Source organism: Nerophis ophidion, linkage group LG24, assembly GCF_033978795.1.
Source record: "Nerophis ophidion isolate RoL-2023_Sa linkage group LG24, RoL_Noph_v1.0, whole genome shotgun sequence".
In the NCBI taxonomy this organism is placed as follows: domain Eukaryota; kingdom Metazoa; phylum Chordata; class Actinopteri; order Syngnathiformes; family Syngnathidae; genus Nerophis; species Nerophis ophidion.
The window spans coordinates 4340989-4364638 of NC_084634.1; the positions used below are offsets into that span (position 1 = coordinate 4340989).

General features: G+C 33.6%; 1 protein-coding gene across 1 annotated transcript in view; it reads right to left on the reverse strand.

Moving 5' to 3' along the window:
• ganc (glucosidase, alpha; neutral C) overlaps positions 1–23650 on the reverse strand; it is a 75794-nt gene that overhangs the window by 44839 nt on the left and 7305 nt on the right. The window contains exons 4-8 of the mRNA XM_061886898.1: positions 15147–15274; positions 14910–15086; positions 9156–9174; positions 9019–9079; positions 2146–2242 (exon numbers count right to left, since the gene is read on the reverse strand). Of these exons, the coding sequence (XP_061742882.1) occupies positions 2146–2242; positions 9019–9079; positions 9156–9174; positions 14910–15086; positions 15147–15274 (482 nt within the window). The remainder of the gene's footprint in view (positions 1–2145; positions 2243–9018; positions 9080–9155; positions 9175–14909; positions 15087–15146; positions 15275–23650) is intronic.

Here is a 23650-nt window from a genome sequence, read left to right on the forward strand (position 1 = left end):
TGCGCTCTAGCGCCCCCTAGGAAAAATAAATGACAAAACTGCTTGTAATTTCCGTCAGAAATGTCGTAGAGACATGAAACAAAAACTTCTATGTAGGTCTGAGTTAGACCTAGATTTCATACACTGACATCCTTCAGGAAAAATCAACAGGAAGTTGGCATAAACCCCTTCAAAACAAAAGTTTCCTAAAAAATTAAAATTTTGCCTCTTTGAGCTGTAATTTGACCCCCTTAAAATGCTTCAAAACTCACCAAACTGGACACACACATCAGGACTGGTGAAAATTGCAATCTAATCTAAAAACCCAAAAGTCAAAATTACGCTCTAGCGCCCCCTAGGAAAAAACACTGACAAAACTGCTTGTAACTTCCGTCAGAAATGTCGTAGAGACATGAAACAAAAACCTCTATGTAGGTCTGAGGTAGACGTAGATTTCATACACTGACATTCTTCAGGAAAAATCAACAGGAAGTTGGCATAAACCCCTTCAAAACAAAAGTTTCCTAAAAAATTAAAATTTTGCCTCTTTGAGCTGTAATTTGACCCCCTTAAAATGTTTCAAAACTCACCAAATTGGACACACACATCAGGACTGGTAAAAATTGCCATCTAATCTAAAAACCTATAACTCAAAATTGTGCTCTAGCGCCCCCTAGGGAAAAAAAATTACAAAACTGCTTGTAACTTCCGTCAGAAATGTCGTAGAGACATGAAACAAAAACCTCTATGTAGGTCTAAGTCGGACCTAGATGTCATACAGTGACATCCTTCAGCAAAAATCAACAGGAAGTTGGCAAAAACCCCTTCAAAACAAAAGTTTCCTTAAAAAAAAAACTTAATTTTTGCCTCTTTGAGCTGAAATTTGACCCCCTTAAAATGCTTCAAAACTCACCAAACTGGACACACACATCAGGACTGGTGAAAATTGCGATCTAATAACAAAACTAAAAAAAAACTGTGACGGTTCGCTGGCATCGTGGTGATGCTCGTGCGTTCTCTAATGATGCAATGGGATTTGGACGCAGCGTGAAGGTAAGAAATGATGATTTATTTACACTAAAAAACAGACTAAGAACAGAACAGAACAGAACACTAGGCATAAAAAAGGCAAAACAAAGAGCTAGCATGGGAGCTAGGAAACACGAAGCACAGCGCAGAAGCTAGCAAGTACAAAAACAGTTTTACCAGCGTCGTCGCATGGAACAGAAACTTGGAAGCGAGATTGAATGAACAAGAAAGGCAGGCTTAAATAAAGGTGGTAATCACGAGGCAGGAGCGCGTCAAAAACAAGAGGCAGGTAACACTAATGGGTGACTAACAGGAAGTGCCACCAGGAACTAAGGAAATCCAACACCAACAGAAAACGATACAAAGACGGAACTAAATCAGAATAAGACACAAACCCCAAAATTCAAAATTGCGCTCTAGCGCCCCCTACGAATAAAACACAGACAAAACTGCTCCTAGGAAGAAAACACAGACACAACTACGTGTAACATCCGGTAGGAATGTTGTAGCGACATGAAACAAAAACCTCTATGTAGGTCTCACTTAGACCTACATTTCATTCATTGACATCCTTCAGCAAAAATCAGCAGGAAGTTGGCAATTACCCCTTCAAAACAAAGGTTTAGTAAAAACCCGTCAGCTATTTTCAAACATTATCTCCTCTGAGCACGTTTGTTGTGTCGGATTCAAACTCGCACAGGGGAGAGATTGAACACTTCTGATTAAAAGTTGAGAAAAGAGTTTTGATAACTGCTCCGGTTTTGATTTTACAGGCCTGCCGTCTCAAGAAGGCCGCTTAAAAGCAGGAAGCACCAGCGTGACCACACAATGCAGAGAAGGTAGGTAATGTGCGGGTAAAGATATGTTGACTGGGTGAAAGAAGGAGGCACCAGTTTGACACCAGGATACAGAGAAGGTAGGTAATGTGCAGGTAAAGATATGCTGTCTGGCACCAGCATGTATAGGTGACAGAAAGAAGCACCAGTGTGACCCCAGGATGCAGGGAAGGTAGGTAAAGTGCAGGTAAAGATATGTTGAATGGGTAAAGGCAGGAAACACCAGTAAAAGTCGGTCCCGTCCATCGCTGCTTGCAGCTTAAAGTATTTGTACTATCTTAGATGTTTTGTAGGTCAGGACCTGGTGTCTGCCAGGCGCAGACTGTCAGCGTGTTCCGGCACTCCGTACACGTGCTGGAATCCATGGAGACGCAGGTCAGCACCGATGCTGCTGGGCCCTACACCACAAAATACATCTTACTAAACGTGAATGGTCATACAGCATGTCCTGTGCTTATTATAATTTAGGAACCTGCCAGTCAGAGTTCAGGGTCAGCTGCGCAGATAAAGTGTGATCTGTTTTAGACTGTTTTAGTCAAGGATGTTGTGCTAGACTTGGGTATTTGTCATTTTAATTTTTGTATTCATTACACTGTAGGTTTTATTTGATTACCCTATTTTTTGTAGGATTGTTTTACTGTGCACCATTTTCAATTGTCACTGTTTTTTCCCACTATTTGAACTGTTTGACTTGGTCATTTTAATGTTTGTATTCATTAAGTTTTATTTGATTATCTTCCTGATGTGTGACATTAGTTTTCTGTAGGATTGTTTTACTGTGCACTGTTTTATCCTACTATTTGAACTGTTAGATTTGGTCATTTTGATGTTTGTATTCCTTAATTTTACTCAATTATCTTCCTAATGTATGATGTTTGTTTTCTGTAGGATTCTTTTACTGTGCACCATTTTCAACTGTCAATGTTTTTATCCCAGTATTTTTAACTGTTAGATTTTGTCATTTTAATGTTTATATTTATTAAGTTTTTTTTTTTTATTATTTTCCTAATGTATATTGTTTGTTTTCTGTTGGATTGTTTTACTGTGCACCATTTTCAACTGTCACTGTTTTTATCCTACTATTTTAACATTGAGATTTGGTCATTTTAATGTTTATATTCATTAAGTTTTATTCGATTATCTTCCTGTGTGGTATTTGTTTTTTGTAGGATTGTTTTACTGTGCACCATTTACAACTAACACTGTTTTTATTCCACTATTTTAACCGTTAGATTTTGTCGTTTTAATGTTTATATTTATTATCTTTCTAATGTATGATATTTGTTTTCTGTAGGATTGTTTTACTGTGCACCATTTTCAACTGTCCCTGTTTTAATCCCAGTATTTTTAACTGTTAGATTTAGTCATTTTAATGTTTATATTCATTAAGTTTTATTCAATTATCTTCCTATGTGATATTTGTTTTTCGTAGGATTGTTTTACTTTGCACCATTTTCATCCGTCAATGTTTTTATCCCACTATTTTAACTGTTATATTTTGTCATTTTAATGTTTATATTCATTAAGTTTTATTCAATTATCTTCCTAATGGGCAATGTTTATTTTCTGTAGGATTGTTTTACTGTGCACCATTTTCAACTGTCACTGTTTTATCCCACTATTTTAACTGTTAGATTTTGTCATTTCAATGTTTGTATTCATTTTTATTCAATTATCTTCCAAATGGGTGATGTTTATTTTCTGTAGGATTGTTTTACTGTGCACCATTTTCATCTGTCAATGTTTTTATCCCACTATTTTAACTGTTATATTTTGTCATTTTAATGTTTATATTCATTAAGTTGTATTCAATTATCTTCCTAGTGTGTGATGTTTGTTTCCTGTAGATTTTTTTTTACTGTGCACCATTTACAACTGTCAATGTTTCTATCCCACTATTTTAATTGTTAGATTTTGTCATTTTAATGTTTATATTCATTTTTATTCAATTATCTTCCAAATGGGTGATGTTTATTTTCTGTAGGATTGTTTTACTGTGCACCATTTTCAACTGTCACTGTTTTATCCCACTATTTTAACTGTTAGATTTTGTCGTTTTAATGTTTATATTCATTATCTTTCTAATGTATGATGTTTGTTTTTTGTAGGATTGTTTTACTGTGCACCGTTTTCAATTGTCACTGTTTTTTCCCCACTATTTGAACTGTTTGACTTGGTCATTTTAATGTTTGTATTCATTAAGTTTTATTTGATTATCTTCCTAATGTGTGACATTAGTTTTCTGTAGGATTGTTTTTCAACCGTCACTGTTTTATCCTACTATTTTAACTGTTAGATTTGGTCATTTTAATGTTTGTAATTATTAAGTTTTATTCAATTATCTTCCTAATGTATGATGTTTGATTTCTGTAGGATTGTTTTACTGTGCACCATTTTCAACTGTCCCTGTTTTTATCCCACCATTTTAACTGTTAGATTTTGTCATTTTAATGTTTATATTCATTAAGTTTTATTTGATTATTTTCCTAATGTATAATGTTTATATTCTGTAGGATTATTTTACTGTGCACCATGTTCAACTGTTGCTGTTTTTATCCCACTAATTTACTATTGAGATTTGGTAATTTTAATGTTAATATTCATTAAGTTTTATTCGACTATCTTCCTGCGTGGTATTTGTTTTTTGTAGGTTTGTTTTATTGTGCACCATTTTCAACTGACACTGTTTTAATGTCACTATTTTAACTGTTAGATTTTGTCATTTTAATGTTGATATTCATTATCTTTCTAATGTAAAATGTTTGTTGGATTGTTTTACTGTGCACCATTGTCAACTGTCACTATTAATCCCACTATTTTAACTGTTAGATTTTGTCATTTTAATGTTTGTATTCATTAAGTTTTATTCGATTATCTTCCTAATGTGTGATGTTTGTTTTCTGTAGGATTGTTTTACTGTGCACCATTTTCAACTGACACTGTTTTATCCTACTATTTTAACTGTTAGATTTTGTCGTTTTAATGTTTATATTTATTATCTTTCTAATGTATGATGTTTGTTTTTTGTAGGGTTGTTTTACTGTGCACCATTTTCAACCGTCACTGTTTTCATCCCACTATTTTAACTGTTAGATTTTGTCATTTTAATGTTTATATTCATTAAGTTTTATTCGATTATCTTCCTATGTGATATTTGTTTTTCGTACGATTGTTTTACTGTGCACCATTTTAAACTAACACTGTATTTATCCCCACTATTTTATTTGTTTGATTTGGTCATTATAATGTTTATATTCATTAAGTTTTATTCAATTATCTTCCTAATGGGTGATGTTTATTTTCTATAGGATTGTTTTACTGTGCACCATTTTTAACTGTCACTGTTTCTATCCCACTATTTTAACTGTTAGATTTTGTTGGTTTAACGTTTGTATTCATTATCTTTCTAATATATGATTTTTCTTTTTTGTATGATTGTTTTACTGTGCACTAATTTCAACTGTCACTGTTTTCATCCCACTATTTTAACTGTTAGATTTTGTCATTTCAATGTTTATATTTATTAAGTTTTATTCGATTTTCTTCCTCATGTGTGATGTTTGTTTCCGGTAGGATTGTTTTACTGTGCAGCATTTTCAACAGTCACTGTTTTTATCCCACTATTTTAACTGTTAGATTTTGTCGTTTTAATGTTTATATTCATTAAGTTTTATTTGATTATCTTCCTTTGTTTTTTGTAGGATTGTTTTACTGTGCACCATTTTCAACAGTCACTGTTTTCATCCCACTATTTTAACTGTTAGATTTTGTTGTTTTAATGTTTATACCCATTATCTTTCTAATGTACGATGTTTTTTTTTTGTAGGATTGTTTTACTCTGCACCATTTTCAACTGTCACTGTTTTCATCCCACCATTTTAACTGTTTGATTTTGTCATTTCAATGTTTATATTTATTAAGTTTTATTCGATTTTCTTCCTAATGTGTGATGTTTGTTTCCTGTAGGATTGTTTTACTCTGCACCATTTTCAACTGTCACTGTTTTCATCCCACCATTTTAACTGTTTGATTTTGTCATTTCAATGTTTATATTTATTAAGTTTTATTCGATTTTCTTCCTAATGTGTGATGTTTGTTTCCGGTAGGATTGTTTTACTGTGCACCATTTTCAACAGTCATTGTTTTTATCCCACTATTTTAACTGATAGATTTTGTCATTTTAATGTTTGTATTCATTACGTTTTATTCGATTATCTTCCTCATGTGTGATGTTTGTTTCCGGTAGGATTGTTTTACTGTGCACCATTTTCAACAGTCATTGTTTTTATCCCACTATTTTAACTGTTAGATTTTGTCATTTTAATGTTTATATTCATTAAGTTTTATTTGATTATCTTCCTTTGTTTCCAGTAGGATTGTTTTACTGTGCACCATTTTCAACTGTCACTGTTCTCATCCCACTATTTTAACTGTTAGATTTTGTTGTTTTAATGTTTATACCCATTATCTTTCTAATGTATGATCTTTGTTTTTTTGTAGAATTGTTTTACTGTGCACCATTTTCAACTGTCACTGTTTTCATCCCACTATTTTAACTGTTAGATTTTGTCATTTTAATGTTCATATTCATTAAGTTTTATTTGATTATCTTACTTTGTTTTTTGTAGGATTGTTTTACTGTGCACCATTTTCAACTGTCACTGTTTTCATCCCACCATTTTAACTGTTTATTTTGTCATTTCAATGTTTATATTTATAAAGTTTTATTCGATTTTCTTCCTCATGTCTGATGTTTGTTTCCGGTAGGATTGTTTTACTGTGCACCATTTTCAACAGTCATTGTTTTTATCCCACTATTTTAACTGTTAGATTTTGTCATTTTAATGTTTATCTTCATTAAGTTTTATTTGATTATCTTCCTTTGTTTCCAGTAGGATTGTTTTACTGTGCACCATTTTCAACTGTCACTGTTTTCATCCCACTATTTTAACTGTTAGATTTTGTTGTTTTAATGTTTATACCCATTATCTTTCTAATGTATGATGTTTTTTTTTTTGTAGGATTGTTTTACTCTGCACCATTTTCAACTGTCACTGTTTTTATCCCACTATTTTAACTGTTTGATTTTGTCATTTCAATGTTTATATTTATTAAGTTTTATTCGATTTTCTTCCTAATGTGTGATGTTTGTTTCCGGTAGGATTGTTTTACTGTGCACCATTTTCAACAGTCATTGTTTTTATCCCACTATTTTAACTGTTAGATTTTGTCATTTTAATGTTCATATTCATTAAGTTTTATTTGATTATCTTACTTTGTTTTTTGTACGATTGTTTTACTGTGCACCATTTTCAACTGTCACTGTTTTCATCCCACTATTTTAACTGTTAGTTTTTGCTGTTTTAATGTTTATACCCATTATCTTTCTAATGTATGATGTTTGTTTTTTTGTAGAATTGTTTTACTGTGCACCATTTTCAACTGTCACTGTTTTCATCCCACTATTTTAACTGTTAGATTTTGTCATTTCAATGTTTATATTCATTAAGTTTTATTTGATTTTCTTCCTCATGTGTGATGTTTGTTTCCAGTAGGATTGTTTTACTGTGCACCATTTTCAACAGTCATTGTTTTTATCCCACTATTGTAACTGTTAGATTTTGTCATTTTAATGTTCATATTCATTAAGTTTTATTTGATTATCTTACTTTGTTTTTTGTACGATTGTTTTACTGTGCACCATTTTCAACTGTCACTGTTTTCATCCCACTATTTTAACTGTTAGTTTTTGCTGTTTTAATGTTTATACCCATTATCTTTCTAATGTATGATGTTTGTTTTTTTGTAGAATTGTTTTACTGTGCACCATTTTCAACTGTCACTGTTTTCATCCCACTATTTTAACTGTTATATTTTGTCATTTCAATGTTTACATTAGTCAAGTTTTATTCGATTTTCTTCCTAATGTGTGACATTTATTTTCTGTAGGATTGTTTTACTGTGCACCATTTTAGACAGTCATTGTTTTTATCCCACTATTGTAACTGTTAGATTTTGTCATTTTAATGTTTATAATCATTAAGTTTTATTCGATTATCTTCCTAATGTGTGATGTTTGTTTCCGGTAGGATTGTTTTACTGTGCACCATTTTAGACAGTCATTGTTTTTATCCCACTATTGTAACTGTTAGATTTAGTCATTTTAATGTTTATAATCATTAAGTTTTATTCGATTATCTTCCTAATGTGTGATGTTTGTTTCCGGTAGGATTGTTTTACTGTGCACCATTTTCAACTGTCACTATTTTATCCTACTATTTTAACTGTTAGATTTTGTCGTTTTAATGTTCATGTTCATTATCTTTCTAATGTATGATGTTTATTTTTTTGTAGGATTGTTTTACTGTGCACCATTTTCAACTGTCACTGTTTTCATCCCACTATTTTAACTGTTAGATTTTGGTAATTTCAATGTTTATATTCATCAAGTTTTATTCGATTTTCTTCCTAATGTGTGACGTTTATTTTCTGTAGGATTGTTTTATTGTGCACCATTTTCAACAGTCACTATTTTATCCTACTATTTTAACTGTTAGATGTTGTCATTTTAATGTTCATGTTCATTATCTTTCTAATGTATGATGTTTATTTTTTTGTAGGATTGTTTTACTGTGCACCATTTTCAACTGTCACTGCTTTTATCCCACTATTTTAACTGTTAGATTTTGTCATTTCAATGTTTACATTAGTCAAGTTTTATTCGATTTTCTTCCTAATGTGTGACGTTTATTTTCTGTAGGATTGTTTTATTGTGCACCATTTTCAACAGTCACTATTTTATCCTACTATTTTAACTGTTAGATGTTGTCATTTTAATGTTCATGTTCATTATCTTTCTAATGTATGATGTTTATTTTTTTGTAGGATTGTTTTACTGTGCACCATTTTCAACTGTCACTGCTTTTATCCCACTATTTTAACTGTTAGATTTTGTCATTTCAATGTTTACATTAGTCAAGTTTTATTCGATTTTCTTCCTAATGTGTGACGTTTATTTTCTGTAGGATTGTTTTACTATGCACCAATCGAAGCTCAGAGGTTTTTGAGTCCCACGCGCTGCAGTAAAAATAAGTGTACTGTGGTATGGTTTTATCACGGGGGGGCGGGGCCTCTCCTCATGCGAGGGAGGTGACGGTTGAGTTGAAGGGCGAACCGTTTGCTTTGATATCCACGAAGGTGCGGAAGGTCTCTCTCCATAGGTGGTCCTCCTCGGGCTATGTGAGAGGTGAGAACTTTAGTAGGAGTAAATAAAGAACGTGGCCCCGGGCTTCACTGGTGTGTGTACGCTACCTCCGCGCCAGCCGTTGCCCTGGGGGGGAAAAAAATACACCAAAGACATTTTTTCACGGCACATGGAAAGTATTCACTCCAGCAGGCACAAGACAATAACACAACTTTGATTATACAAACCCAAATCCTTTTCAAGCCATATTCAGTTGAATATGCAACAAAGACAACATATTTGATGTTCAAACTCATAAATAATAATAGAATTTCATGGCTGCAACATGTGCCAAAGTAGTTGGGAAAGGGCATGTTCACCACTGTGTTACATCACCTTTTCTTTTAACAACACTCCATAAACGTTTGGGAACTGAGGAAACTAATTGTTGAAGCTTTGAAAGAGGAAATCTTTCCCATTCTTGTTTTATGTAGAGCTTCAGTCCTTCAACAGTCCGGGGTCTCCGCTGTCGTATTTTACGCTTCACACATTTTCCATGGGAGACAGGTCTGGACTGCAGGCGAGCCAGGAAAGTACCTGCACGCTGTTGTAACACATGCTGAATGTGGCTTGGCATTGTCTTGCTGAAATAAGCAGGGGCGTCCATGAAAAAGACGGCGCTTAGATGGCAGCATATGTTGCTCCAAAACCTGTATGTACCTTTCGGCATTAATGGTGCCTTCACAGATGTGTAAGTTACCCATGCCTTGGGCACTAATGCACCCCCATACCATCACACATGCTGGCTTTTCAACTTTGCGTGGATAACAGTCTGGATGGTTCGCTTCCCCTTTGGTCCGGATGACACCATGTCGAATATATTTCCAAAAACAATTTGAAATGTGGACTCGTCAGACCACAGAACACTTTTCCACTTCGCATCAGTCCATCTTAGATGGTCTCGGGCCCAGAGAAGCCGGCGGCGTTTCTGGATGTTGTTGATAAATGGCTTTGGCTTTGCATAGTAGAGCTTTAACTTGCACTTACAGATGTAGCGACCAACTGTATTTTTTGACAGTGGTTTTCTGAAGTGTTCCTGAGCCCATGTGGTGATATCCTTTACACACCGATGTCGGTTTTTGATGCAGTACCGCCTGAGGTCCGTAATATCATCGCTTATGTGCAGTGATTTCTACAGATTTTCTGAGTCTTTTGATGATTTTACGGACCGTAGATGGTAAAATCCCTAAATTCCTTGCAATAGCTCGTTGAGAAATGTTGTTCTAAAACTGTTTGACAATTTGCTTACAAATTGGTGACCCTCACCCCATCCTTGTTTGTGAATGACTTAGCATTTCATGGAAGTTGCTTTTATACCCAATCATGGCACCCACCTGTTCCCAATCAGCCTGCAATAGTGTGAGAGTCCAGTCCATAGTGGATCTAACATAATAGTGTGAGAGTCCAGTCCATAGTGGATCTAACATAATAGTGTGAGAGTCCAGTCCATAGTGGATCTAACATAATATGAGAGTCCAGTCCATAGTGGATCTAACATAATAGTGTGAGAGTCCAGTCCATAGTGGATCCAACATAATAGTGTGAGAGTCCAGTCCATAGTGGATCTAACATAATATGAGAATCCAGTCCATAGTGGATCTAACTTGATAGTGTGAGAGTCCAGTCCATAGTGGATCTAACATAATAGTGTGAGAGTCCAGTCCATAGTGGATCTAACATAATATGAGAATCCAGTCCATAGTGGATCTAACATAATAGTGTGAGAGTCCAGTCCATAGTGGATCTAACATAATATGAGAGTCCAGTCCATAGTGGATCTAACATAATAGTGTGAGAGTCCAGTCCATAGTGGATCTAACATAATAGTGAGAGTCCAGTCCATAGTGGATCTAACATAATAGTGTGAGAGTCCAGTCCATAGTGGATCTAACATAATGGTGAGACAGTTCAGTCCATAGTGGATCTAACATAATAGTGTGAGAGTCCAGTCCATAGTGGATCTAACATAATAGTGTGAGAGTCCAGTCCATAGTGGATCCAACATAATAGTATGACAGTCCATTGTGGATCTAACATAATAGTGAGAGTCCAGTCCATAGTGGATCTAACATAATAGTGTGAGAGTCCAGTCCATAGAGGATCTAACATAATAGTGTGAGAGTCCAGTCCATAGTGGATCCAACATAATAGTATGACAGTCCATTGTGGATCTAACATAATAGTGAGAGTCCAGTCCATAGTGGATCTAACATAATAGTGTGAGTCCAGTCCATAGTGGATCTAACAGTATAGTGGTAGTCCAGTCCATAGTGGATCTAACATAATCGTGATAATCCAGTCCATAGTGGATCCAACATTATAGTGAGAGTCCAGTCCATAGTGGATCTAACATAATAGTGAGAGTCCAGTCCATAGTGGATCTAACATAATAGTGAGAGTCCAGTCCATAGTGGATCTAACATAATAGTGTGAGAGTCCAGTCCATAGAGGATCTAACATAATAGTGTGAGAGTCCAGTCCATAGTGGATCTAACATAATAGTGTGAGAGTCCAGTCCATAGTGGATCCAACATAATAGTGAGAGAGTCCAGTCCATAGTGGATCTAACATAATATGAGAATCCAGTCCATAGTGGATCTAACTTAATAGTGTGAGAGTCCAGTCCATAGTGGATCTAACATAATAGTGTGAGAGTCCAGTCCATAGTGGATCTAACATAATATGAGAATCCAGTCCATAGTGGATCTAACATAATAGTGTGAGAGTCCAGTCCATAGTGGATCTAACATAATATGAGAGTCCAGTCCATAGTGGATCTAACATAATAGTGTGAGAGTCCAGTCCATAGTGGATCTAACATAATAGTGTGAGAGTCCAGTCCATAGGGGATCTAACATAATAGTGTGAGAGTCCAGTCCATAGTGGATCCAACATAATAGTGTGAGAGTCCAGTCCATAGTGGATCTAACATAATATGAGAGTCCAGTCCATAGTGGATCTAACTTAATAGTGTGAGTCCAGTCCATAGTGGATCTAACATAATAGTGTGAGAGTCCAGTCCATAGTGGATCCAACATAATAGTGAGAGTCCAGTCCATAGTGGATCTAACATAATAGTGAGAGTCCAGTCCATAGTGGATCTAACATAATAGTGTGACAGTCCAGTCCATAGTGGATCTAACATAATAGTGAGAGAGTCCAGTCCATAGTGGATCTAACATTATAGTGAGAGTCCAGTCCATAGTGGATCTGACATAATAGTGTGAGAGTCCAGTCCATAGTGGATCTAACATAATATGAGAGTCCAGTCCATAGTGAATCTAACACGATAGTGTGAGAGTCCAGTCCATAGTGGATCTCACATAATAGTGAGAGTCCAGTCCATAGTGGATCTAACATAATAGTGAGAGTCCAGTCCATAGTGGATCTAACATAATAGTGAGAGTCCAGTCCATAGTGGATCTAACATAATAGTGTGAGAGTCCAGTCCATAGTGGATCTAACATAATAGTGAGAGTCCAGTCCATAGTGGATCTAACATAATAGTGAGAGTCCAGTCCATTGTGGATCTAACATAATAGTGTGAGAGTCCAGTCCATAGTGGATCTAACATAATATGAGAGTCCAGTCCATAGTGGATCTAACTTAATAGTGTGAGTCCAGTCCATAGTGGATCTAACATAATATGAGAGTCCAGTCCATAGTGGATCTAACATAATAGTGTGAGAGTCCAGTCCATAGTGGATCTAACATAATAGTGTGAGAGTCCAGTCCATAGTGGATCTAACATAATAGTGAGAGTCCAGTCCATAGTGGATCTAACATAATAGTGAGAGTCCAGTCCATTGTGGATCTAACATAATAGTGTGAGAGTCCAGTCCATAGTGGATCTAACATAATAGTGTGAGAGTCCAGTCCATAGTGGATCTAACATAATAGTGAGAGTCCAGTCCATAGTGGATCTAACATAATAGTGAGTCCAGTCCATAGTGGATCTAACATAATAGTGTGAGAGTCCAGTCCATAGTGGATCTAACATAATAGTGAGAGTCCAGTCCATAGTGGATCCAACATAATAGTGTGAGAGTCCAGTCCATAGTGGATCTAACATAATAGTGTGAGACTCCAGTCCATAGTGGATCTAACATAATAGTGTGAGAGTCCAGTCCGTAGTGGATCCAACATAATATGAGAGTCCAGTCCATAGTGGATCTAACATAATAGTGTGAGAGTCCAGTCCATAGTGGATCTAACATAATAGTGTGAGAGTCCAGTCCATAGTGGATCTAACATAATAGTGTGAGAGTCCAGTCCATAGTGGATCTAACATAATATCGTGAGAATCCAGTCCATAGTGGATCTAACATAATAGTGTGAGAGTCCAGTCCATAGTGGATCTAACATAATAGTGTGAGAGTCCAGTCCATAGTGGATCCAACATAATAGTGTGAGAGTCCAGTCCATAGTGGATCTAACATAATAGTGTGAGAGTCCAGTCCATAGTGGATCTAACATAATAGTGTGAGAGTCCAGTCCATAGTGGATCTAACATAATAGTGAGAGTCCAGTCCATAGTGGATCTAACATAATAGTGTGAGAGTCCAGTCCATAGTGGATCTAACATAATAGTGTGAGAGTCCAGTCCATAGTGGATCTAACATAATAGTGTGAGAGTCCAGTCCATAGTGGATCTAACATAATATCGTGAGAATCCAGTCCATAGTGGATCTAACATAATAGTGTGAGAGTCCAGTCCATAGTGGATCTAACATAATAGTGTGAGAGTCCAGTCCATAGTGGATCCAACATAATAGTATGACAGTCCATAGTGGATCTAACATAATAGTGTGAGAGTCCAGTCCATAGTGGATCTAACATAATAGTGAGAGTCCAGTCCATAGTGGATCTAACATAATAGTGTGAGAGTCCAGTCCATAGTGGATCTAACATAATAGTGTGAGAGTCCAGTCCATAGTGGATCCAACATAATAGTATGACAGTCCATAGTGGATCTAACATAATAGTGTGAGAGTCCAGTCCATAGTGGATCTAACATAATAGTGAGAGTCCAGTCCATAGTGGATCTAACATAATAGTGAGAGTCCAGTCCATAGTGGATCTAACATAATAGTGTGAGAGTCCAGTCCATAGTGGATCTAACGTAATAGTGTGAGAGTCCAGTCCATAGTGGATCTAACATAATAGTGAGAGTCCAGTCCATAGTGGATCTAACATAATAGTGAGACAGTTCAGTCCATAGTGGATCTAACATAATAGTGTGAGAGTCCAGTCCATAGTGGATCTAACATAATAGTGAGAGTCCAGTCCATAGTGGATGTAACATAATAGTGAGAGTCCAGTCCATAGTGGATCTAACATAATAGTGAGAGTCCAGTCCATAGCGGATCTAACATAATATTGTGAGAGTCCAGTCCATAGTGGATCTAACATAATAGTGTGAGAGTCCAGTCCATAGTGGATCCAACATAATAGTGAGAGAGTCTGTGGGATGTTCCAAATAAGTGTTTAATGAGCATTCCTCAACTTTATCAGTATTTATTGCCACCTTTCCCAACTTCTTTGTCACGTGTTGCTGGCATCAAATTCTAAAGTTAATGATTATTTGCAAAAAAAAATCAAGTTTATGAGTTTGAACATCAAATATGTTGTCTTTGTAGCATATTCAACTGAATATGGCTTGAAAAGGATTAGCAAATCATTGTATTCTGTTTATATTTACATCTAACACAATTTCCCAACTCATATTGTCATTTTCACATTGTCATTACAGGGTATTGTGTGTGGAATTTTGAGGACAAAAATGAATGCATTGGAATAAGGTGAGGAGGAAGAGGTCTCACTCTGGAGGTCCCTGCAGCGTTTCAAACCACAGTTTGCCCTGAGGGTTGAAGGTGACGACCACCCGGCCCTCACACAGGATCTCCACGCCGAAAGGCAGTCGCCGGACACGACAGGCGTCACGCCCCAGCGACCACGAGATGGTCACCGAGTCCCCGTCTCGCCGGACCACTCTCAAGCTGCCCCGACACAGTCACGGGGTCAGAGGTCAGGCGGACGGAGGGAGGGAGCGTCCTCACCTCTCGCACTGCGGCTCCTGGGTGAGCACGTCCTGCACACGGTGACGTGCTCTGGTAGGCTCCAGCTCCTCCATCACCAGCCTGACTGTGTGCTTCTTGCAGGGCGACACCCGCGCCAGCAGCTTGGTCTGACAACAACAACACAAGTCCTTGGTAAATACTCTTTTTATTACAGTAAAAAAAAGTTTTTATGGCAGAAAAAAAGCAACAGCAGTCGCCAGAATTTTACTGTACAATGTACATTTGTTTTGTTTTTTACGGTAAAAAAACAACAGTTTTACAGTAAAATTTTGGCACCTGAGATGCCAGTTTTTCTGTTGTTGTTTTTTTTTTATCGTAAATAAACAAGTGTTGAATTTTCAGTGTATTACTGTAAATGCCAAAACGGCACCACAGTTTATTACAGTAAAAAAAAGTTTGACGGTTAAAAAAAAAGGCAGCTCAGTTGCCAGAATTTTACTGTAAAATGCGCTTTTTAAAAAAATTTTTTTTTACTGTAAATAAAAAAAAAAGCAATTTTACAGTAAAATTTTGGCACCTGAGCTGACATGCAAGTTTTTTTTTTGGTTTTTTTTACCACAAATCAACAACTGTAGATTTTCGGTGTATTACTATAAAGGCCAAAACGGCACCACAGTTTATTGCAGTAAAATAAGTTTTATGGTTTAAAAAAAAGGCAGGTCAGTTGCCAGAATTTTGATGTAAATTTTTTATTTATTTGTTTTTTTATTAAAAAAAAAAATAAATTATTTTACAGTAAAATTACTGTAAATGCCAAAATGGCACCACGGTTTATTACAGTAAAAAAAAAAGTTTGAAGGTTAAAAAAGAAGGCAGCTCAGTTGCCAGAATTTTACTGTAAAATTTGCTTTTTTTTTACTGTAAATAAAAAAAAAAAGCAGTCTTACAGTAACATTTTGGCACCTGAGCTGACATGCAAGTTTTTTTGTTGTTTTATTTTTACCACAAATCAACAACTGTAGATTTTCGGTGTATTACTATAAAGCCCAAAATGGCACCACAGTTTATTGCAGTAAAATAAGTTTTATGGTTAAAAAAAAAAGGCAGGTCAGTTTGCCAGAATTTTACTGTAAAATGTACATGTTTTTTTTTTATTAAAATTAAAAAAAAAAAATTACAGTAAAATTACTGTAAATGCCAAAATGGCACCACAGTTTATTACAGTAGAAAAAACATTTTATGGTAAAAAAAAAAAAAGGGCAGCTCAGTTACCAGAATTTTACTGTAAAATTTGCTTGTGGTTTTTTTTTACTGTAAATTTAAAAAATGCAATTTGACAGTAAAAATGTTGGCACCTGAGCTGACATGCCATTTTTTTATTTTTACCGCTAATCAACAACTATATTTTTGAGTGTATTACTGTAAATGACACACAAGCCAGCAGCTTGGTCTGACAACAACAACACAAGTCCTTGGTAAATACTCTTTTTATTACAGTAAAAAAAAGTTTTTATGGCAGAAAAAAAGCAACCTCAGTCGCCAGAATTTTACTGTACAATGTACATTTGTTTTGTTTTTTACGGTAAAAAAACAACGCACTTTTACAGTAAAATTTTGGCACCTGAGCTGCCAGTTTTTCTGTTGTGGTTTTTTTTTCCGTAAATAAACAAGTGTCGAATTTTCAGTGTATTACTGTAAATGCCAAAACGGCAGCACGGTTTATTACAGTAAAAAAAAGTTTGACGGTTAAAAAAAAAAAGGCAGCTCAGTTGCCAGAATTTTACTGTAAAATTTGCTTTTTAAAATTTTTTTTTTTTTTTTACTGTAAATAAAAAAAAGCAATTTTACAGTAAAATTTTGGCACCTGAGCTGACAAACAAGTTTTTCGGTGTATTACTATAAAGGCAAAAACGGCACCACAGTTTATTGCAGTAAAAAAAAGTTGTATGGTTAAAAAAAAAGGCAGGTCAGTTGCCAGAATTTTACTGTAAAATTTGCATTTTTTTTTACTGTAAATAAAATTTTTTTTAAATTTTTCAGTAAAATTTTGGCACAACTGACATGCCATTTTTATTTATTTATTTATTTTTCCGCAAATCAACAACTAGATTTTTGGGTGTATTACTGTAAATGCCAAAATGGCACCACGGTTTATTACAGTAAAAAAACGTTTTTATGGCAAAAAAAAAAGGAACCTCAGTCCCCAGAATTTTATTGTAAAATGTACTTTTTTTCCCCCCTTTTACTGTGAAAAAACAACACACTTTTACAGTAAAATTTTGGCACCTAAACTGCCAGGTTTTTTTGTTGTTTTTTACCGTAAATCAACTGTAGAGTTTTCAGTGTATTACTGTAAATGCCAAAACGGCACCACAGTTTATTACAGTAAAAAATAGATTTTATGGTAAAAAAAAAAAAAGGCAACTAAGTTGCCAGAATTTTACTGTAAAATTTACGTGTTTATTTAAAAAAAAAAATTTTTTTTAAATGCAATTTTACAGTAAAATTTTATCATCTGAGGTGACATGCCAGTTGTTGTTTTTTTACCGCAAATCAAGTGTAGAATTGTGGGTGTATTACTGTAAATGCCAAAACGGCACCACAGTTTATTACATTAAAAGTTTTATGGTATAAAAAAAAGGCAGCTCAATTGCCAGAGTTTTACTGTAAAATATATGTGTTTATTTTTTTATTAAAATAAGAACATTTTAAAAATGCAATTTTACAGTAAAATTTTATCATCTGAGCTGACATGCAAGTTTCTGTTGTTTTTTTTCTACCATAATTCAACAACTAGATTTTTGGGTGTATTACTGTAAATGCCAAAACGGCACCACAGTTTATTACAGTAAAAAAAAGTTTGACGGTTAAAAAAACAGGCAGCTCAGTTGCCAGAATTTTACTGTAAAATGCGCTTTAAAAAAAAAAAATTTTTTATTACTGTAAATAAAAAAAAGCAATTTTACAGTAAAATTTTGGCACCTGAGCTGACAAACAAGTTTTTCGGTGTATTACTATAAAGGCAAAAACGGCACCACAGTTTATTGCAGTAAAAAAAAGTTGTATGGTTAAAAAAAAGGCAGGTCAGTTGCCAGAATTTTACTGTAAAATTTACATGTTTTTTTTTTTTTTTTTTTTTATTAAAATAAACATTTGATTTTTTTTTTTTACAGTAAAATTACTGTAAATGCCAAAATGGCACCACAGTTTATTACAGTATAAAAAATATTTTATGGTAAAAAAAAAAAAAAAAGAGGGCAGCTCAGTTACCAGAATTTTACTGTAAAATTTGCTTTTGTTTTTTTTTTTGCTGTAAATTTACTGTAAATGACACACAAGCCAGCAGCTTGGTCTGACAACAGCAACACAAGTCCTTGGTAAATACTCTTTTTTGGGTGTATTACTGTAAATGACACACAAGCCAGCAGCTTGGTCTGACAACAACAACACAAGTCCTTGGTAAACTCTTTTTATTACAGTAAAAAAAAGTTTTTATGGCAGAAAAAAAGCAACCGCGGTAGCCAGAATTTTACTGTACAATGTACATTTGTTTTGTTTTTTACGGTAAAAAAACAACACACTTTTAGAGTAAAATTTTGGCACCTGAGCTGCCAGTTTTTCTGTTGTTGTTTTTTTTTCCCCATAAATAAACAAGTGTAGAATTTTCAGTGTATTACTGTAAATGCCTAAACGGCACCACAGTTTATTACAGTAAAAAAAAAAGTTTGACGGTTAAAAAAAAGGCAGCTCAGTTGCCAGAATTTTACTGTAAAATGCGCTTTTTAAAAAAATTTTTTTTTTACTGTAAATAAAAAAAAAAGCAATTTTACAGTAAAATTTTGGCACCTGAGCTGACATGCAAGTTTTTTTTGTTTTTTTTTTTACCACAAATCAACAACTGTAGATTTTGGGTGTATTACTATAAAGGCCAAAACGGCACCACAGTTTATTGCAGTAAAATAAGTTTTATGGTAAAAAAAAAAAGGCAGGTCAGTTGCCAGAATTTTGATGTAAATTTTTTATTTATTTGTTTTTTTTATAAAAAAAAAATATATATATATTTTACAGTAAAATTACTGTAAATGCCAAAATGGCACCACGGTTTGTTACAGTAAAAAAAAGTTTGATGGTAAAAACAAAAAGGCAGCTCAGTTGCCAGAATTTTACTGTAAAATGCGCTTTTAAAAAAATTTTTTTTTTTTACTGTAAATAAAAAAAAAAGCAATTTTACAGTAAAATTTTGGCACCTGAGCTGACATGCGACTTTTTTTGTTTTTTGTTGTTGTTTTTTTTACCGTAAATAAACAAGTGTAGAATTTTCAAAATGCCAAAACGGCACCACAGTTTATTACAGTAAAAAAAAAAAGTTTGACGGTTAAAAAAAAAAGGCAGCTTAGTTGCCAGAATTTTACTGTAAAAGGTGCTTTTTTTTAATTTATTTTTTTTACTGTAAATTAAAAAAATGCAATTTTACAGCAAAAATTTTGGCACCTGAGCTGACATGCCATTTTTTTATTTTTACCGCTAATCAACAACTATATTTTTGAGTGTATTACTGTAAATGACACACAAGCCAGCAGCTTGGTCTGACAACAACAACACAAGTCCTTGGTAAATCATCTTTTTATTACAGTAAAAAAAAGTTTTTATGGCAGAAAAAAAGCAACCGCGGTCGCCAGAATTTTACTGTACAATGTACATTTGTTTTGTTTTTTACGGTAAAAAAACAACACACTTTTAGAGTAAAATTTTGGCACCTGAGCTGCCAGTTTTTCTGTTGTGGTTTTTTTTTTACCGTAAATAAACAAGTGTCGAATTTTCAGTGTATTACTGTAAATGCCAAAACGGCACCACGGTTTGTTACAGTAAAAAAAAAGTTTGACGGTTAAAAAAAAGGCAGCTTAGTTGCCAGAATTTTACTGTAAAATTTGCTTTTTAAAAATTTTTTTTTTTTTTACTGTAAATAAAAAAAAGCAATTTTACAGTAAAATTATGGCACCTGAGCTGACAAACAAGTTTTTCGGTGTATTACTATAAAGGCAAAAACGGCACCACAGTTTATTGCAGTAAAAAAAAGTTGTATGGTTAAAAAAAAGGCAGGTCAGTTGCCGGAATTTTACTGTAAAATTTACATGTTTTTTTTTTTTTTTTTTTATTAAAATAAAAATTTGATTTTTTTTTTTACAGTAAAATTACTGTAAATGCCAAAATGGCACCACAGTTTATTACAGTATAAAAAATATTTTATGGTAAAAAAAGAAAAAAAGAGGGCAGCTCAGTTACCAGAATTTTACTGTAAAATTTGCTTTTGTTTTTTTTTTTTGCTGTAAATTTACTGTAAATGACACACAAGCCAGCAGCTTGGTCTGACAACAACAACACAAGTCCTTGGTAAATCATCTTTTTATTACAGTAAAAAAAAGTTTTTATGGCAGAAAAAAGCAACCTCAGTCGCCAGAATTTTACTGTACAATGTACATTTGTTTTGTTTTTTACGGTAAAAAAAACAACGCACTTTTACAGTAAAATTTTGGCACCTGAGCTGCCAGTTTTTCTGTTGTTGTTTTTTTTTTTCCCGTAAATAAACAAGTGTCGAATTTTCAGTGTATTACTGTAAATGCCAAAACGGCACCACGGTTTGTTACAGTAAAAAAAAGTTTTTGAGGCAATAAAAAAAAAGGAATCTCAGTTGCCAGAATTTCACTGTAAAATGTTCCTTTTTTTTGTAACTTTTTTTACCGTAAATTTAAAAAAAAGCCTTTTTACAGTAAAATTGCGACACCTTAACTGATTTGCTAGTTTTTGTTTTGTTTCGTTTTTTTTATTTCCGCAAATCAACAAGTCTAGATTTGTGGCTGTATTACTATAAATGCCAAAACAGTATATTTTTATAGTTAAAAAAAAAAAAAGCAGCTCAGTTGCCAGAATTTTACTGTAAAATTTGCATTTAAAATTAATTTTTTTGTTTACTGTAAATAAAAAAAATATTTTACAGTAAAATATTGGCACCTGAACTGATATGCAAGGGGTTTTTTTTGTTTTTTTTACCGCAAATCAACAACTGTAGAATTTTCGGTGTATTACTGTAAATGTCAAAACGGCACCACGGTTTATTACAGTAAAAAAAAAAGCAGCTCAGTTGCCAGAATTTTACTGTAAAATTTGCTTTTGTTTTTTTGACTGTAAATAAAACAAAAAGCAATTTTACAGTAAAATTTTGGCACCTGTGCTGACGTGCCATTTTTTATTTATTTATTTATTTGTACCGTAAATCAACAACTAAATTTGTTGTTGTATTACTGTTAATGCCAAAACCGCACCACGGTTTATTACAGTAAAAAAAAAAGGCAGCTCAGTTGCCAGAATTTTACTGTAAAATTTGCATTTGTTTTTCTACTGTAAATAAAACAAAAAGCAATTTTACAGTAAAATTTTGGCACCTGTGCTGACGTGCCATTTTTTATTTATTTATTTATTTATTTGTACCGTAAATCAACAACCAAATTTGTTGTTGTATTACTGTTATGCCAAAACCGCACCACGGTTTATTACAGTAAAAAAAAAAGGCAGCTCAGTTGCCAGAATTTTACTGTAAAATTTGCATTTGTTTTTCTACTGTAAATTTAAAAAAAATGCAATTTTACAGTAAAACTGTTGGCACCTGAGCTGACATGCCATTTTTATTTATTTATTTTTACCGCTAATCAACAAGTGTAGTTTTTCGGTGTATTACTGTAAATGCCAAAACGTTTATTGCAGTATAAAAAGTTTTATGGTTAAAAAATATAAAGGCAGGTCAGTTTGCCAGAATTTTACTGTAAAATTTACGTTTGTTTTTTTTCCAATTAAAATAAAATAAAAAAACGCAACTTTACGGTAAAATTTTATCATCTGAGCTGACATGCCAGTTTTTTTGTTTTGTTTTTTACGCAAATCAACAGGTGGAGATTTTTCATTGTATTATTTAAAATGCCAAAACGGCACCACAGTTAAAAAAAAAAAAAAGGAATCTCAGTTGCCAGAATTTTACTGTAAAATTGTCATTTTTTTTACTGTAAATTAAAAAAAAAGCAATTTTACAGTAACATTTTTGCACCTGAATTGATTTGCCAGTTTTTGTTTAGTTTTGGGGGTTTTTATTACCGCAAATCAACAAGTGTAGATTCTTGGGTGTATTACTATAAATGTCAAAACGGCGTTTTTTTATAGTTTAAAAAAAAAAAAAGCAGCTCAGTTGCCAGAAATTTACTGTAAAACTTGCATTAAAAACTTTTTTTTTTTACTGTAAATAAAACATAAGAATTTTACAGTAAAATTTTGGAACCTGAACTAATATATGCCAGGTTTTTTTTTGTTTTTTGTTTTTTTACCGCAAATCAACAAGTGTAGAATTTTCGGCGTATTACTGTAAATGCCAAAACGGCACCACGGTTTATTACAGTAAAAAAAAAAGTTTTTATGGCAAAAAAAAAAGGAACCTCAGTCGCCAGAATTTTATTGTAAAATGTACTTTTTTTCCCCCTTTTACTGTAAAAAAACAACACACTTTTACAGTAAAAAAAGCAGCTCAGTTGCCAGAATCTTACTGTAGAATTTGCATTTGTTTTTTTTTAACCGTAGATAAAAAAACGCAATTTTACAGTAAAATTTTGGCACCTGAGCTGACATGCCATTTTTAATTTTTTTTTAACCGCAAATCAACGGCTAGAATTTTCAGTGTATTACTGTAAATGCCAAAACGTTTATTGCAGTATAAAAAGTTTTATGGTTGAAAAATAAAAAGGCAGGTCAGTTGGCCAGAATTTTACTGTAAAATTTACGTTTGTTTTTTTTCCAATTAAAATAAAATAAAAAAACGCAACTTTACGGTAAAATTTTATCATCTGAGCTGACATGCCAGTTTTTTTGTTTTGTTTTTTCCGCCAATCAACAGGTGGAGATTTTTCATTGTATTATTTAAAATGCCAAAACGGCACCACAGTTAAAAAAAAAAAGTTTTTATGGCAAAAAAAAAAAAAAAGGAATCTCAGTTGCCAGAATTTTACTGTAAAATTGTCATTTTTTGTGTAACTTTTTTTTTACTGTAAATTTTAAAAAAAAGCAATTTTACAGTAAAATTTTGGCACCTGAATTGATTTGCCAGTTTTTGTTTTGTTTTGGGGGGTTTTATTACCGCAAATCAACAAGTGTAGATTCTTGGGTGTATTACTGTAAATGTCAAAACGGCGTTTTTTTTATAGTTTAAAAAAAAAAAAAGCAGCTCAGTTGCCAGAATTTTACTGTAAAATTTGCATTAAAAACTTTTTTTTTTTACTGTAAATAAAACATAATAATTTTACAGTAAAATTTTGGAACCTGAACTGATATGCCAGGTTTTTTGTTTGTTTTTGTTTTTTTACCGCAAATCAAGCAACCGCGGTAGCCAGAATTTTACTGTACAATGTACATTTGTGTTGTTTTTTACGGTAAAAAAACAACACTTTTACAGTAAAATTTTGGCACCTGAGCTGCCAGTTTTTCTGTTGTTGTTTTTTTTTTTTACC